At 43.1% G+C, this 15,998-nt stretch overlaps 1 protein-coding gene across 1 annotated transcript in view; it reads right to left on the bottom strand.

Moving 5' to 3' along the window:
• Positions 1–13,009: 13,009 nt before the first annotated feature.
• LOC140133828 (diamine oxidase [copper-containing]-like) overlaps positions 13,010–15,998 on the bottom strand; it is a 28,510-nt gene continuing 25,521 nt past the window's right edge. Inside the window, exons 3-5 of the mRNA XM_072154446.1 lie at positions 14,423–14,711; positions 14,079–14,211; positions 13,010–13,990 (exon numbers count right to left, since the gene is read on the bottom strand). Of these exons, the coding sequence (XP_072010547.1) occupies positions 13,715–13,990; positions 14,079–14,211; positions 14,423–14,711 (698 nt within the window). The 3' untranslated portion in view covers positions 13,010–13,714. The remainder of the gene's footprint in view (positions 13,991–14,078; positions 14,212–14,422; positions 14,712–15,998) is intronic.

Raw genomic sequence — 15,998 nt, 5'->3', positions numbered from 1 at the left:
TGGTGGTGTATAATCTGTATGTAGTGATCTCCTCCTAGTGGTGGTGTATAATCTGTATGTAGTGATCTCCTCCTTGTGGTGGTGTATAATCTGTATGGAGTGATCTCCCCCTAGTGGTGGTGTTTAATCTGTATGTAGTGAGCTCCCCCTAGTGGTGATGTATAATCTGTATGTAGTGATCTCCTCCTAGTGGTGGTGTATAATCTTTATATAGTGATCTCCTCCTAGTGGTGGTGTATAATCTGTATGTAGTGAGCCCCCCCCCCCTAGTGGTGGTGTATAATCTGTATGTAGTGATCTTTCCTTAGTGGTGGTGCATAATCTGTATGTAGTGATCTCCTCCTAGTGGTGGTGTATAATCTGTAAGTAGTGAGCTCCCCCTAGTGATGGTGTATAATCTGTATGTAGTGAGCTCCCCTTAGTGGTGGTGTATAATCTGTATGTAGTGATCTCCCCCCAGTGGTGGTGTATAATCTGTATGTAGTGATCTCCTCCTAGTGGTGGTGTATAATCTGTATGCAGTGAGCTCCCCCTAGTGGTGGTGTATAATCTGTATGTAGTGAGCTCCCCCTAGTGGTGATGTATAATCTGTATGTAGTGATCTCCCCCTAGTGGTGGTGTATAATCTGTATGTAGTGATCTCCCCCTAGTGGTGATGTATAATCTGTGTGTAGTAATCTCCCCCTAGTTGTGGTGTATAATCTGTATGTAGTGATCTCCCCCTAGTGGTGGTGTATAATCTGTATGTAGTGATCTCCCCCTAGTTGTGGTTTATAATCTGTATGTAGTGATCTCCCCCTAGTGGTGATGTATAATCTGTATGTAGTGATCTCCCCCTAGTGGTGATGTATAATCTGTATGTAGTGATCTCCCCCTAGTGGTGGTGTATAATCTGTATGTAGTGATCTCCCCCTATTGGTGGTCTGTATGTAGTGAGCTCCTCCTAGTGGTGGTGTATAATGTGTAAGTAGTGATCTCCTCCTAGTGGTGGTGTATAATCTTTATGTAGTGATCTCCCCCTAGTGGTGATGTATAATCTGTGTGTAGTGATCTCCCCCTAGTGGTGGTGTATAATCTGTATGTAGTGATCTCCTCCTTGTGGTGGTGTATAATCTGTATGGAGTGATCTCCCCCTAGTGGTGGTGTTTAATCTGTATGTAGTGAGCTCCCCCTAGTGGTGATGTATAATCTTTATGTAGTGAGCTCCCCCTAATGGTGGTGTATAATCTTTATATAGTGATCTCCTCCTAGTGGTGGTGTATAATCTGTATGTAGTGAGCCCCCCCCCCTAGTGGTGGTGTATAATCTGTATGTAGTGATCTTTCCCTAGTGGTGGTGTATAATCTGTATGTAGTAATCTCCCCCTAGTGGTGGTGTAGAATCTGTATGCAGTGAGCTCCTCCTAGTGGTGGTGTAGAATCTGTATGTAGTGAGCTCCCCCTAGTGGTGTTGGATAATCTGTATGTAGTGATCTCCTCCTAGTGGTGCTGTATAATCTGTATGTAGTGATCTCCCCCTAGTGGTGGTGTATAATCTGTCTGTAGTGATCTCCCCCTAGTGGTGGTGTGTAATCTGTATGTAGTGAGCTCCTCCTAGTGGTGTTGGATAATCTGTATGTAATGATATCCTCCTAGTGGTGGTGTATAATCTTTATGTAGTGAGCTCCCCCTAGTGGTGGTGTATAATCTGTATGTAGTGAGCTCCTCCTAGTGGTGGTATATAATGTGTATGTAGTGATCTCCTCCTAGTGGTGGTGTATAATCTGTATGTAGTGAGCTCCCCCTAGTGGTGGTGTATACTCTGTATGTAGTGATCTACTCCTAGTGGTGGTGTAGAATCTGTATGTAGTGATCTCCCCCTAGTGGTGGTGTATAATCTGTATGTAGTGAGCTCCCCCTAGTGGTGGTGTATAATCTGTATGTAGTGATCTCCTCCTAGTGGTGGTGTATAATCTGTATGTAGTGAGCTCCCCCTAGTGGTGGTGTATAATCTGTATGTAGTGATCTCCTCCTAGTGGTGGTGTAGAATCTGTATGTAGTGAGCTCCCCCTAGTGGTGGTGTATAATCTGTATGTAGTGATTTCCTCCTAGTGGTGGTGTATAATCTGTATGTAGTGAGCTCCCCCTAGTGGTGGTGTATAATCTGTATGTAGTGATCTCCTCCTAGTGGTGGTGTATAATGTGTATGTAGTGATCTCCCCCTAGTGGTGATGTATAATCTGTATGTAGTGATCTCCTCCTAGTGGTTGTGTATAATGTGTATGTAGTGATCTCCCCCTAGTGGTGGTGTATAATCTGTATGTAGTGATCTCCCCCTAGTGGTGGTGTATAATCTGTATGTAGTGATCTCCCCCTAGTGGTGGTGTATAATGTGTATGTAGTGATCTCCCCCTAGTGGTGGTGTATAATGTGTATGTAGTGATCTCCCCCTAGTGGTGGTGTATAATCTGTATGTAGTGATCTCCTCCTAGTGGTGGTGTAGAAACTGTATGTAATGAGCTCCCCCTAGTGGTGATGTATAATATGTATGTAGTGATCTCCCCCTTAAGGTGGTGTATAATCTTTATGTAATGATCTCCTCCTAGTGGTGGTGTATAATCTATATGTAGTGATCTCCTCCTAGTGGTGGTGTATAATGTGTATGTAGTGATCTCCTCCTAGTGGTGGTGTATAATGTGTATGTAGTGAGCTCCCCCTAGTGGTGGTGTATAATCTGTATGTAGTGATCTCCTCCTAGTGGTGGTGTATAATCTGTATGTAGTGATCTCCTCCTAGTGGTGATGTATAATCTGTATGTAGTGACCTCCCCCTAGTGGTGGTGTATAATCTGTATGTAGTGATCTCCCCCTAGTGGTGGTGTATAATCTGTATGTAGTGAGCTCCCCCTAGTGGTGATGTATAATGTGTATGTAGTGATCTCCTCCTAGTGGTGGTGTATAATGTGTATGTAGTGATCTCCCCCTAGTGGTGGTGTATAATCTGTATGTAGTGAGCTCCCCCTAGTGGTGATGTATAATGTGTATGTAGTGATCTCCTCCTAGTGGTGGTGTATAATCTGTATGTAGTGATCTCCCCCTAGTGGTGGTGTATAATCTGTATGTAGTGATCTCCCCCTAGTGGTGGTATATAATCTGTATGTAGTGATCTCCTCCTAGTGGTGGTGTATAATGTGTATGTAGTGAGCTCCTACTAGTGGTGGTGTATAATGTGTATGTAGTGATCTCCCCCTAGTGGTGGTGTATAATCTGTATGTAGTGATCTCCTCCTAGTGGTGGTGTATAATCTATATGTAGTGAGCTCCCCCTAGTGGTGGTGTATAATGTGTATGTAGTGAGCTCCCCCTAGTGGTGGTGTATAATCTGTATGTAGTGATCTCCTCCTAGTGGTGGTGTATAATCTATATGTAGTGAGCTCCCCCTAGTGGTGATGTATAATGTGTATGTAGTGATCTCATCCTAGTGGTGGTGTATAATCTGTATGTAGTGATCTCCCCCTAGTGGTGGTGTATAATCTGTATGTAGTGATCTCCCCCTAGTGGTGGTATATAATCTGTATGTAGTGATCTCCTCCTAGTGGTGGTGTATAATGTGTATGTAGTGAGCTCCTACTAGTGGTGGTGTATAATGTGTATGTAGTGATCTCCCCCTAGTGGTGGTGTATAATCTGTATGTAGTGATCTCCTCCTAGTGGTGGTGTATAATCTGTATGTAGTGATCTCCTCCTAGTGGTGATGTATAATCTGTATGTAGTGACCTCCCCCTAGTGGTGGTGTATAATCTGTATGTAGTGATCTCCCCCTAGTGGTGGTGTATAATCTGTATGTAGTGAGCTCCCCCTAGTGGTGATGTATAATGTGTATGTAGTGATCTCCTCCTAGTGGTGGTGTATAATGTGTATGTAGTGATCTCCCCCTAGTGGTGGTGTATAATCTGTATGTAGTGATCTCCTCCTAGTGGTGGTGTATAATCTGTATGTAGTGACCTCCCCCTAGTGGTGGTGTATAATCTGTATGTAGTGACCTCCCCCTAGTGGTGGTGTATAATCTGTATGTAGTGACCTCCCCCTAGTGGTGGTGTATAATCTGTATGTAGTGATCTCCTCCTAGTGGTGGTGTATAATCTATATGTAGTGAGCTCCCCCTAGTGGTGGTGTATAATGTGTATGTAGTGAGCTCCCCCTAGTGGTGGTGTATAATCTGTATGTAGTGATCTCCTCCTAGTGGTGGTGTATAATCTATATGTAGTGAGCTCCCCCTAGTGGTGATGTATAATGTGTATGTAGTGATCTCCTCCTAGTGGTGGTGTATAATCTGTATGTAGTGATCTCCCCCTAGTGGTGGTGTATAATCTGTATGTAGTGATCTCCCCCTAGTGGTGGTATATAATCTGTATGTAGTGATCTCCTCCTAGTGGTGGTGTATAATGTGTATGTAGTGAGCTCCTACTAGTGGTGGTGTATAATGTGTATGTAGTGATCTCCCCCTAGTGGTGGTGTATAATCTGTATGTAGTGATCTCCTCCTAGTGGTGGTGTATAATCTATATGTAGTGAGCTCCCCCTAGTGGTGATGTATAATCTGTATGTAGTGATCTCCCCCTAGTGGTGATGTATAATCTGTATGTAGTGATCTCCCCCTAGTGGTGGTGTATAATGTGTATGTAGTGAGCTCCCCCTAGTGGTGGTGTATAATCTGTATGTAGTGATCTCCTCCTAGTGGTGGTGTATAATCTATATGTAGTGAGCTCCCCCTAGTGGTGGTGTATAATCTGTATGTAGTGAGCTCCCCCTAGTGGTGGTGTATAATGTGTATGTAGTGAGCTCCTACTAGTGGTGGTGTATAATGTGTATGTAGTGAGCTCCCCCTAGTGGTGGTGTATAATCTGTATGTAGTGATCTCCTCCTAGTGGTGGTGTATAATCTATATGTAGTGAGCTCCTCCTAGTGGTGGTATATAATCTATATGTAGTGATCTCCTCCTAGTGGTGGTGTATAATGTGTATGTAGTGATCTCCCCCTAGTGGTGGTGTATAATCTGTATGTTGTGAGCTCCCCCTAGTGGTTGTGTATAATCTGTATGTAGTGAGCTCCCCCTAGTGGTGGTGTATAATCTGTATGTAGTGATCTCCTCCTAGTGGTGGTGTATAATCTGTATGTAGTGAGCTCCCCCTAGTGGTGGTGTATAATCTGTATGTAATGATCTCCTCCTAGTGGTGGTATATAATCTATATGTAGTGAGCTCCTCCTAGTGGTAGGGTATAATCTGTTTGTAGTGAGCCCCGTATTGTGGTGGTGTATAATATGTATGTAGTGATCTCCCCCTAGTGGTGGTGTATAATCTGTATGTAATGATCTCCTCCTAGTGGTGGTATATAATCTATATGTAGTGAGCTCCTCCTAGTGGTAGGGTATAATCTGTATGTAGTGAGCCCCGTATTGTGGTGGTGTATAATATGTATGTAGTGATCTCCCCCTAGTGGTGGTGTATAATCTGTATGTAATGATCTCCTCCTAGTGGTGGTATATAATCTATATGTAGTGAGCTCCTCCTAGTGGTAGGGTATAATCTGTATGTAGTGAGCCCCGTATTGTGGTGGTGTATAATATGTATGTAGTGATCTCCCCCTAGTGGTGGTGTATAATCTGTATGTAATGATCTCCTCCTAGTGGTGGTATATAATCTATATGTAGTGAGCTCCTCCTAGTGGTGGTGTATAATCTGTATGTAGTGAGTTCCCCCTAGGAGTGGTGTATAATCTGTATGTAGTGATCTCCCCCTAGTGGTGGTGTATGATCTGTATGTAGTGATCTCCTCCTAGTGGTGGTGTATAATCTGTATGTAGGGAGCTCCTCCTAGTGGTGGTGTATAATCTGTATGTAGTGATTTCCCCCTAGTGGTGCTGTATAATCTGTATGGAGTGATCTACTTCGAGTAATGGTGTATAATGTGTTTATAGTGAGCTCCCCCTAGTGGTGGTGTGTAATGTGTATGTAGTGATATCCTCCTAGTGGTGGTGTATAATCTATATGTAGTGGTCTCGCCCTAGTGGTGGTGTATAATCTGTATGTAGTGATCTCCTCCTAGTGCTGGTGTATAATCTGTATGTAGTGATCTCCCCCTAGTGGTGGTGTATAATCTGTATGTAGTGATCTCCCCCTAGTGGTGGTGTATAATCTGTATGTAGTGATCTCCCCCTAGTGGTGGTGTATAATCTGTATGTAGTGATCTCCCCCTAGTGGTGGTGTATAATCTGTATGTAGTGATCTCCTCCTAGTGGTGGTGTATATTCTGTATGTAGTGATCTCCCCCTAGTGGTGGTGTATAATCTGTATGTAGTGAGCTCCACCTAGTGGTGGTGTATAATCTGTATGGAGTGATCTCCCCCTAATGGTGGTGTTTAATCTGTATGTTGTGAGCTCCCCCTAGTGGTGGTATATAATCTGTATGTAGTGAGCTCCCCCTCCCCTAGTGGTGGTGTATAATCTGTATGGAGTGATCTCCCCCTAATGGTGGTGTAGAATCTGTATTTAGTGATCTCCCCCTAGTGGTGGTGTATAATCTGTATATAGTGAGCTCCTCCTAGTGGTGGTGTATAATCTGTATGGAGTGATCTCCCCCTAGTGGTGGTGTATAATCTGTATATAGTGAGCTCCTCCTAGTGGTGGTGTATAATCTATATGTAGTGAGCTCCCCCTAGTGGTGGTGTATAATCTGTATGTAATGATCTCCTCCTAGTGGTGGTATATAATCTATATGTAGTGAGCTCCTCCTAGTGGTGGTGTATAATCTGTATGCAGTGATCTCCCCCTAGTGGTGGTGTATGATCTGTATGTAGTGATCTCCCCCTAGTGGTGGTGTATGATCTGTATGTAGTAATCTCCTCCTAGTGGTGGTGTATAATCTGTATGTAGGGAGCTCCTCCTAGTGGTGGTGTATAATCTGTATGTAGTGAGTTTCCCCTAGTAGTGGTGTATAATCTGTATGTAGTGATCTCCCCCTAGTGGTGGTGTATGATCTGTATGTAGTGATCTCCCCCTAGTGGTGGTGTATGATCTGTATGTAGTAATCTCCTCCTAGTGGTGGTGTATAATCTGTATGTAGGGAGCTCCTCCTAGTGGTGGTGTATAATCTGTATGTAGTGATCTCCCCTTAGTGGTGGTGTATAATCTGTATGGAGTGATCTAATTCGAGTGGTGGTGTATAATCTGTTTATAGTGAGCTCCCCCTAGTGGTGGTGTGTAATGTGTATGTAGTGATATCCTCCTACTGGTGGTGTATAATCTGTATGTAGTGATCTCGCCCTTGTGGTGGTGTATAACCTGTATGTAGTGATCTCCTCCTAGTGGTGGTGTATAATCTGTATGTAGTGATCTCCCCCTAGTGGTGGTGTATAATCTGTATGTAGTGATCTCCCCCTAGTGGTGGTGTATAATCTGTATGTAGTGATCTCCCCCTAGTGGTGGTGTATAATCTGTATGTAGTGATCTCCTCCTAGTGGTGGTGTATAATCTGTATGTAGTGATCTCCTCCTAGTGGTGGTGTATATTCTGTATGTAGTGATCTCCCCCTAGTGGTGGTGTATAATCTGTATATAGTGAGCTCCTCCTAGTGGTGGTGTATAATCTATATGTAGTGAGCTCCCCCTAGTGGTGGTGTATAATCTGTATGTAATGATCTCCTCCTAGTGGTGGTATATAATCTATATGTAGTGAGCTCCTCCTAGTGGTGGTGTATAATCTGTATGCAGTGATCTCCCCCTAGTGGTGGTGTATGATCTGTATGTAGTGATCTCCCCCTAGTGGTGGTGTATGATCTGTATGTAGTAATCTCCTCCTAGTGGTGGTGTATAATCTGTATGTAGGGAGCTCCTCCTAGTGGTGGTGTATAATCTGTATGTAGTGAGTTTCCCCTAGTAGTGGTGTATAATCTGTATGTAGTGATCTCCCCCTAGTGGTGGTGTATGATCTGTATGTAGTGATCTCCCCCTAGTGGTGGTGTATGATCTGTATGTAGTAATCTCCTCCTAGTGGTGGTGTATAATCTGTATGTAGGGAGCTCCTCCTAGTGGTGGTGTATAATCTGTATGTAGTGATCTCCCCTTAGTGGTGGTGTATAATCTGTATGGAGTGATCTAATTCGAGTGGTGGTGTATAATCTGTTTATAGTGAGCTCCCCCTAGTGGTGGTGTGTAATGTGTATGTAGTGATATCCTCCTACTGGTGGTGTATAATCTCTATGTAGTGATCTCGCCCTTGTGGTGGTGTATAACCTGTATGTAGTGATCTCCTCCTAGTGGTGGTGTATAATCTGTATGTAGTGATCTCCCCCTAGTGGTGGTGTATAATCTGTATGTAGTGATCTCCCCCTAGTGGTGGTGTATAATCTGTATGTAGTGATCTCCCCCTAGTGGTGGTGTATAATCTGTATGTAGTGATCTCCTCCTAGTGGTGGTGTATAATCTGTATGTAGTGATCTCCTCCTAGTGGTGGTGTATATTCTGTATGTAGTGATCTCCCCCTAGTGGTGGTGTATAATCTGTATGTAGTGAGCTCCTCCTAGTGGTGGTGTATAATGTGTATGTAGTGATCTCCCCCTAGTGGTGGTGTATAATCTGTATGGAGTGATCTCCCCCTAATGGTGGTGTTTAATCTGTATGTTGTGAGCTCCCCCTAGTGGTGGTGTATAATCTGTATGTAGTGAGCTCCCCCTCCCCTAGTGGTGGTGTATAATCTGTATGTGGTGATCTTTCCCTAGTGGTGGTGCATAATCTGTATGTAGTGATCTCCCCATAGTGGTGGTGTATAATCTGCATGCAGTGATCTCCCCTAGTGGTGGTGTATAATCTGTATGTAGTGAGCTCCTCCTAGTGGTGGTGTAGAATCTGTATTTAGTGAGCTCCCCCTAGTGGTGGTGTATAATCTGTATGTAGCGATCTCCTCCTAGTGGTGGTGTATAATCTGTATGTAGTGAGCCCCGTTTAGTGGTGGTGTATAATCTGTATGTAGTGATCTCCCCCTAGTGGTGGTGTATAATCTGTATGTAATGATCTCCTCCTAGTGGTGGTATATAATCTATATGTAGTGAGCTCCTCCTAGTGCTGGTGTATAATCTGTATGTAGTGATCTCCCCCTAGTGGTGGTGTATAATATGTATGTAATGAGTTCCCCCTAGTGGTGGTGTATAATCTGTATGTATTGATCTCCCCCTAGTGGTCGTGTATAATCTGTATGTAGAGAGCTCCCACTAGTGGTGGTGTATAATCTGTATGTAGTGATGTCCTCCTAGTGGTGGTGTATAATCTGTATATAGTGATCTCCTCCTAGTGATGGTGTATAATCTGTATGTAGAGAGCTCCCACTCGTGGTGGTGTATAATCTGTATGTAGTGATCTCCCCCTAGTAGTGGTGTATAAGATGTATGTAGTGATCTCCCTCTAGTGGTGGTGTATAATCTGTATGTAGTGAGCTCCCCCTAGTGGTGGTGTATAATATGTATGTAGTGATCTCCCCCTAGTGGTGGTGTATAATGTGTATGTAGTGATCTCCTCCTAGTGGTGGTGTATAATCTGTATGTACTGAGCTCCCCCTAGTGGTGGTGTATAATCTGTATGTAATGATCACCCCCTATTGGTGGTAAATAATCTGTATGAAGTGAGCTCCCCCTAGTGTTGGTGTATAGTCTGTATGTAGTCAGCTCCCCGCTCCCCCTAGAGGTGGTGTATAACCTGTATGTAGTGATCTCCCCCTAGTGGTGGTGTATAATCTGTATGTAGTGATCTCCCCCTAGTGGTGGTGTATAATCTGTATGTAGTGATCCGTCCTAGTGGTGGTGTATAATCTGTATGTAGTGAGCTCCTCCTAGTGGTGGTGTATAATCTGTATGTAGTGAGCTCCCCCTAGTGGTGGTGTATAATGTGTATGTAGTGATCTCCCCCTAGAGGTGGTGTATAACCTGTATGTAGTGATCTCCCCCTAGTGGTGATGTATAATCTGTATGTAGTGATCTCCCCCTAGTGGTGATGTATAATCTGTATGTAGTGATCTCCTCCTAGTGGTGGTGTATAATGTGTATGTAGTGATCTCCCCCTAGTGGTGGTGTATAATCTGTATGTAGTGATCCGTCCTAGTGGTGGTGTATAATCTGTATGTAGTGAGCTCCTCCTAGTGGTGGTGTATAATCTGTATGTTGTGAGCTCCCCCTGGTGGTGGTGTATAATCTGTATGTAGTGAGATCCCCCTAGTGGTGGTGTATAATCTGTATGTAGTGATCTCTCCCTAGTGGTGGTGTATAATGTGTATGTAGTGATCTCCCCCTAGTGGTGGTGTATAATCTGTATGTAGTGATCTCCCCCTAGTGGTGGTGTATAATCTGTATGTAGTGATCTCCCCCTAGTGGTGGTGTATAATGTGTATGTAGTGATCTCCCCCTAGTGGTGGTGTATAATGTGTATGTAGTGATCTCCTCCTAGTGGTGGTGTATAATGTGTATGTAGTGATCTCCTCTTAGTGGTGGTGTATAATCTGTATGTAGTGATCTCCTCCTAGTGGTGGTGTATAATCTGTATGTAGTGATCTCCTCCTAGTGGTGGTGTATAATGTGTATGTAGTGATCTCTTCCTAGTGGTGGTGTATAATCTGTATGTAGTGAGCTCCCCCTAGTGGTGGTGTATAATCTGTATGTAGTGATCTCCCCCTAGTGGTGGTGTATAATGTGTATGTAGTGATCTCCTCCTAGTGTTGGTGTATAATCTGTATGTAGTGATCTCCCCCTAGTGGTGGTGTATAATCTGTATGTAGTGATCTCCCCCTAGTGGTGGTGTATAATCTGTATGTAGTGATCTCCCCCTAGTGGTAGTGTATAAATTGTATGTAGTGAGCTTCACCTAGTGGTGGTGTATAATGTGTATGTAGTGATCTACCCCTAGTGGTGGTGTATAATCTGTATGTAGTGATCTCCTCCTAGTGGTGGTGTATAATCTGTATGTAGTGACCTCCCCCTAGTGGTGGTGTATAATGTGTATGTAGTGATCTCCTCCTAGTGGTGGTGTATAATCTGTATGTAGTGATCTCCCCCTAGTGGTAGTGTATAATCTGTATGTAGTGATCTCCCCCTAGTGGTGGTGTATAATCTGTATGTAGTGAGCTCCCCCTCCCCTAGTGGTGGTGTATAATCTGTATGTAGTGAGCTCCCCCTAGTGGTGGTGTATAATCTGTATGTAGTGATCTTCCCCTAGTGGTGGTGTATAATCTGTATGTAGTGAGCTCCCCCTAGTGGTGGTGTATAATCTGTATGTAGTGATCTCCTCCTAGTGGTGGTGTATAATCTGTATGTAGTGATCTCCCCCTAGTGGTGGTGTATAATCTGTATGTAGTGATCTCCTCCTAGTGGTGGTGTATAATCTGTATGTAGTGATCTCCCCCTAGTGGTGATGTATAATCTGTATGTAGTGATCTCCCCCTAGTGGTGGTGTATAATGTGTATGTAGTGATCTCCTCCTAGTGGTGGTGTATAATGTGTATGTAGTGATCTCCCCTTAGTGGTGGTGTATAATCTGTATGTAGTGATCTCCTCCTAGTGGTGGTGTATAATGTGTATGTAGTGATCTCCTCCTAGTGGTGGTGTATAATCTGTATGTAGTGATCTCTCCCTAGTGGTGGTGTATAATGTGTATGTAGTGATCTCCCCCTAGTGGTGGTGTATAATCTGTATGTAGTGATCTCCCCCTAGTGGTGGTGTATAATCTGTATGTAGTGAGCTCCTCCTAGTGGTGGTGTATAATCTGTATGTAGTGATCTCCCCCTAGTGGAGGTGTATAATCTGTATGTAGTGATCTCCTCCTAGTGGTGGTGTATAATCTGTATGTAGTGATCTCCCCCTAGTGGTGGTGTATAATCTGTATGTAGTGATCTCTCCCTAGTGGTGGTGTATAATGTGTATGTAGTGATCTCCCCCTAGTGGTGGTGTATAATCTGTCTGTAGTGATCTCCTCCTAGTGGTGGTGTATAATCTGTATGTAGTGAGCTCCTCCTAGTGGTGGTGTATAATCTGTATGTAGTGATCTCCTCCTAGTGGTGGTGTATAATATGTATGTAGTGATCTCTCCCTAGTGGTGGTGTATAATGTGTATGTAGTGATCTCCCCCTAGTGGTGGTGTATAATCTGTATGTAGTGATCTCCCCCTAGTGGTGGTGTATAATCTGTATGTAGTGATCTCCCCCTAGTGGTGGTGTATAATCTGTATATAGTGAGCTCCCTCTAGTGGTGGTGTATAATCTGTATATAGTGAGCTCCCTCTAGTGGTGGTGTATAATCTGTATATAGTGAGCTCCCCCTAGTGGTGATGTATAATGTGTATGTAGTGATCTCCCCCTAGTGGTGGTGTATAATCTGTATGTAGTGATCTCCCCCTAGTGGTGGTGTATAATCTGTATGTAGTGATCTCCCCCTAGTGGTGGTGTATAATCTGTATATAGTGAGCTCCCTCTAGTGGTGGTGTATAATCTGTATATAGTGAGCTCCCCCTAGTGGTGGTGTATAATGTGTATGTAGTGAGCTCCTCCTAGTGGTGATGTATAATGTGTATGTAGTGATCTCCCCCTAGTGGTGGTGTATAATGTGTATGTAGTGATCTCCCCCTAGTGGTGGTGTATAATGTGTATGTAGTGATCTCCCCCTAGTGGTGATGTATAATGTGTATGTAGTGATCTCCTCCTAGTGGTGGTGTATAATGTGTATGTAGTGATCTCCTCCTAGTGGTGGTGTATAATCTGTATGTAGTGATCTCCCCCTAGTGGTGATGTATAATCTGTATGTAGTGAGCTCCCCCTAGTGGTGGTGTATAATGTGTATGTAGTGATCTCCCCCTAGTGGTGGTGTATAATGTGTATGTAGTGAGCTCCCCCTAGTGGTGGTGTATAATGTGTATGTAGTGATCTCCCCCTAGTGGTGGTGTATAATGTGTATGTAGTGAGCTCCCCCTAGTGGTGGTGTATAATCTGAATGAAGTGTTTAGACACTTTTGTATTTTTATTGATGAAAATATATTTAAAGTCATTTAAAAAAAAAAAAGATAGAATATCCTGGAGTTGATCAGACGCCTTCTCTTGTGTATATTCAGTCTGTCCTGGTGCTCTGCGCTGTACACCGCTATCTCTTGTGCTACTACATATTATCCATACGACATCTCTTCTATCTCTGTGGATTGGCGGAAGGTTCTATGAAGTATCTTCTGTTATTAGTACCGGGGGGGGGGGGGGTAATTTGCATATAGATTTGGAGGTGATTTTTGTAGGTTTACAGTGTTTTACCTAGAAGAGGAAATTCTAGAAGGTTAGAGGTGTAAAAGCTGCTGATCTTAATGTCAAAATAACTTGTCCAGGGAAATAATATGTTCTAAAAAAGTTGCATCATACTCTGAGGTCTTCGTGTTAAGCTGTTGTAGGTGATACAGGGTCATATAATGGCGGCATTATTTGCTATACAGACATTTGATGTGTTGGTTATAGAGGGGCGGATGTTATATTTGTTGATACATTGTAATCTTTTGTTGCACCTTCCTCCTTCTCTGAGGTTAAGGATCGGTTCTGATGCTTCACTCTCATTGGTCAATGACTCTGGTCTCTTCAGACAACGCAGTAACGTCATTGTCTGGGGTCAACTCAATCAGGTCCTCGATGTTTCCATCCTCAAGGTGACACTTTTAGGTGACTCCTTAGGATTCAGTCTGAGAAGTAGGTCCCATTGTAGCTGAAGGGTTTGTCCGTCACACACTGACCGACAACCTCAGGAGACCATCGCTGGATGTTCACTCTGGTGAAGGTTTTATCCACGGGTCTCACGATGACTGTGCTCCTGGAGGCCACGGACGGGTCCTCGTCAAAAAAGTTGAAAGGTCTCAAAAAGAATCCCACGGCGTTCCCTGGCGTGGAGGTGTTGGGGATGTCCTCAGCGTGGGGGATGTGGAGGAAGCCGACTGTCACCCAGGCCACAAGATCCTACGGCATAAAACCAAAGAGAAGATCACGGACCAAGACCGAGAAGAAACGGACCACGAGGAACAAGATTGATGATCACTTAACTCACCTTGTTCACTATGTCCTCATTGTTACGGATAAAGTTCTCAAAATAGACAGTAGGGTCCCAGGGGTCGTTCTGGATGTACATGCTGCTGCTGGTCTGCTCTGACTCCCTGTGCCGGGTCACGGCCAGGCTGTATCTGCAGGTCAGATGGACAAGTAAAGGTGAGGAACCCGTGGAGATCCAACTCACAAGTCCCCCCCAGCCTCAAAAATGTCTTACATTGGGTGGAATTGTTCAGGGTTGAAGCTCATGAAAGATGATAATACTAGGTCAAAAATATTATCTGTTAATGGACCGTCATCTCCTGCCCAATACCTGACCTTCCATCAACCCTATAATCCACTAACCTGGACCATGAGACTCCCTTCTCCTCGGCCCACATCCGGGGCAGCACGCTGTGACCATGGGAGTTGTACTGGATCCTATAGCTCCTCTCATGTCCCCACTTGTTCTTCTTGTTGGGGTTTTGGAACATTAGATACCGAGGGGCAGGAGAGCCAAACCGGAAAGCGGCCTGACGTTCACTGCTTCTCAGGACACGATCCATACGAGACTGGACTATAAAGTGATCAGGACTCCAAGGGTTTGTGATGTTCTCATAATTCAGGTCGATAGTTTCAAAAATGTTTTCTCTCCCTATAATTGTGGATATAATATAATAAAATAATACTGCCCCATATGTACAAGAATATAACTACTATAATACTGCCCCCTATGTACAAGAATATAACTACTATAATACTGCCCCCTATGTACAGGAATATAACTACTATAATACTGCCCCCTATGTACAGGAATATAACTACTATAATACTGCCCCCTATGTACAGGAATATAATTACTATAATACTGCCCCCTATGTACAAGAATATAACTACTATAATACTGCCCCCTATGTACAGGAATATAACTACTATAATACTGCCCCCTATGTACAGGAATATAACTACTATAATACTGCCCCCTATGTACAGGAATATAACTACTATAATACTGCCCCCTATGTACAGGAATATAACTACTACTATACTGCCCCCTATGTACAGGAATATAACTACTATAATACTGCCCCTATGTACAAGAATATATCTACTATAATACTGCCCCCTATGTACAAGAATATAACTACTATAATACTGCCCCCTATGTACAGGAATATAACTACTATAATACTGCTCCCTATGTACAAGAATATAACTACTATAATACTGCCCCCTATGTACAAGAATATAACTACTATAATACTGCCCCCTATGTACAGGAATATAACTACTATAATACTGCCCCCTATGTACAAGAATATAACTACTATAATACTGCCCCCTATGTACAGGAATATAACTACTATAATACTGCCCCCTATGTACAGGAATATAACTACTATAATACTGCCTCCTATGTACAAGAATATAACTACTATAATACTGCCTCCTATGTACAAGAATATAACTACTATAATACTGTCCCTATGTACAAGAATATAACTACTATAATACTGCCCCCTATGTACAAGAATATAACTACTATAATACTGCCCCCTATGTACAAGAATATAACTACTATAATACTTCCCCCTATGTACAAGAATATAACTACTATAATACTGCCCCCTATGTACAAGAATATAACTACTATAATACTGCCCCCTATGTACAGGAATATAACTACTATAATACTGCCCCCTATGTACAGGAATATAACTACTATAATACTGCCCCTATGTACAAGAATATAACTACTATAATACTGCCCCCTATGTACAGGAATATAACTACTATAATACTGCCCCCTATGTACAAGAATATAAGTACTATAATACTGCCCACTATGTACTGGAATATAACTACTATAATACATCCCCCTATGTACAAGAATATAACTACTATAATACTGCCTCCTATGTACAAGAATATAACTACTATA

Source organism: Engystomops pustulosus, chromosome 5 (assembly GCF_040894005.1).
Source record: "Engystomops pustulosus chromosome 5, aEngPut4.maternal, whole genome shotgun sequence".
Classification (NCBI taxonomy): domain Eukaryota; kingdom Metazoa; phylum Chordata; class Amphibia; order Anura; family Leptodactylidae; genus Engystomops; species Engystomops pustulosus.
This window is presented reverse-complemented; position numbering and strand designations above follow the sequence as displayed.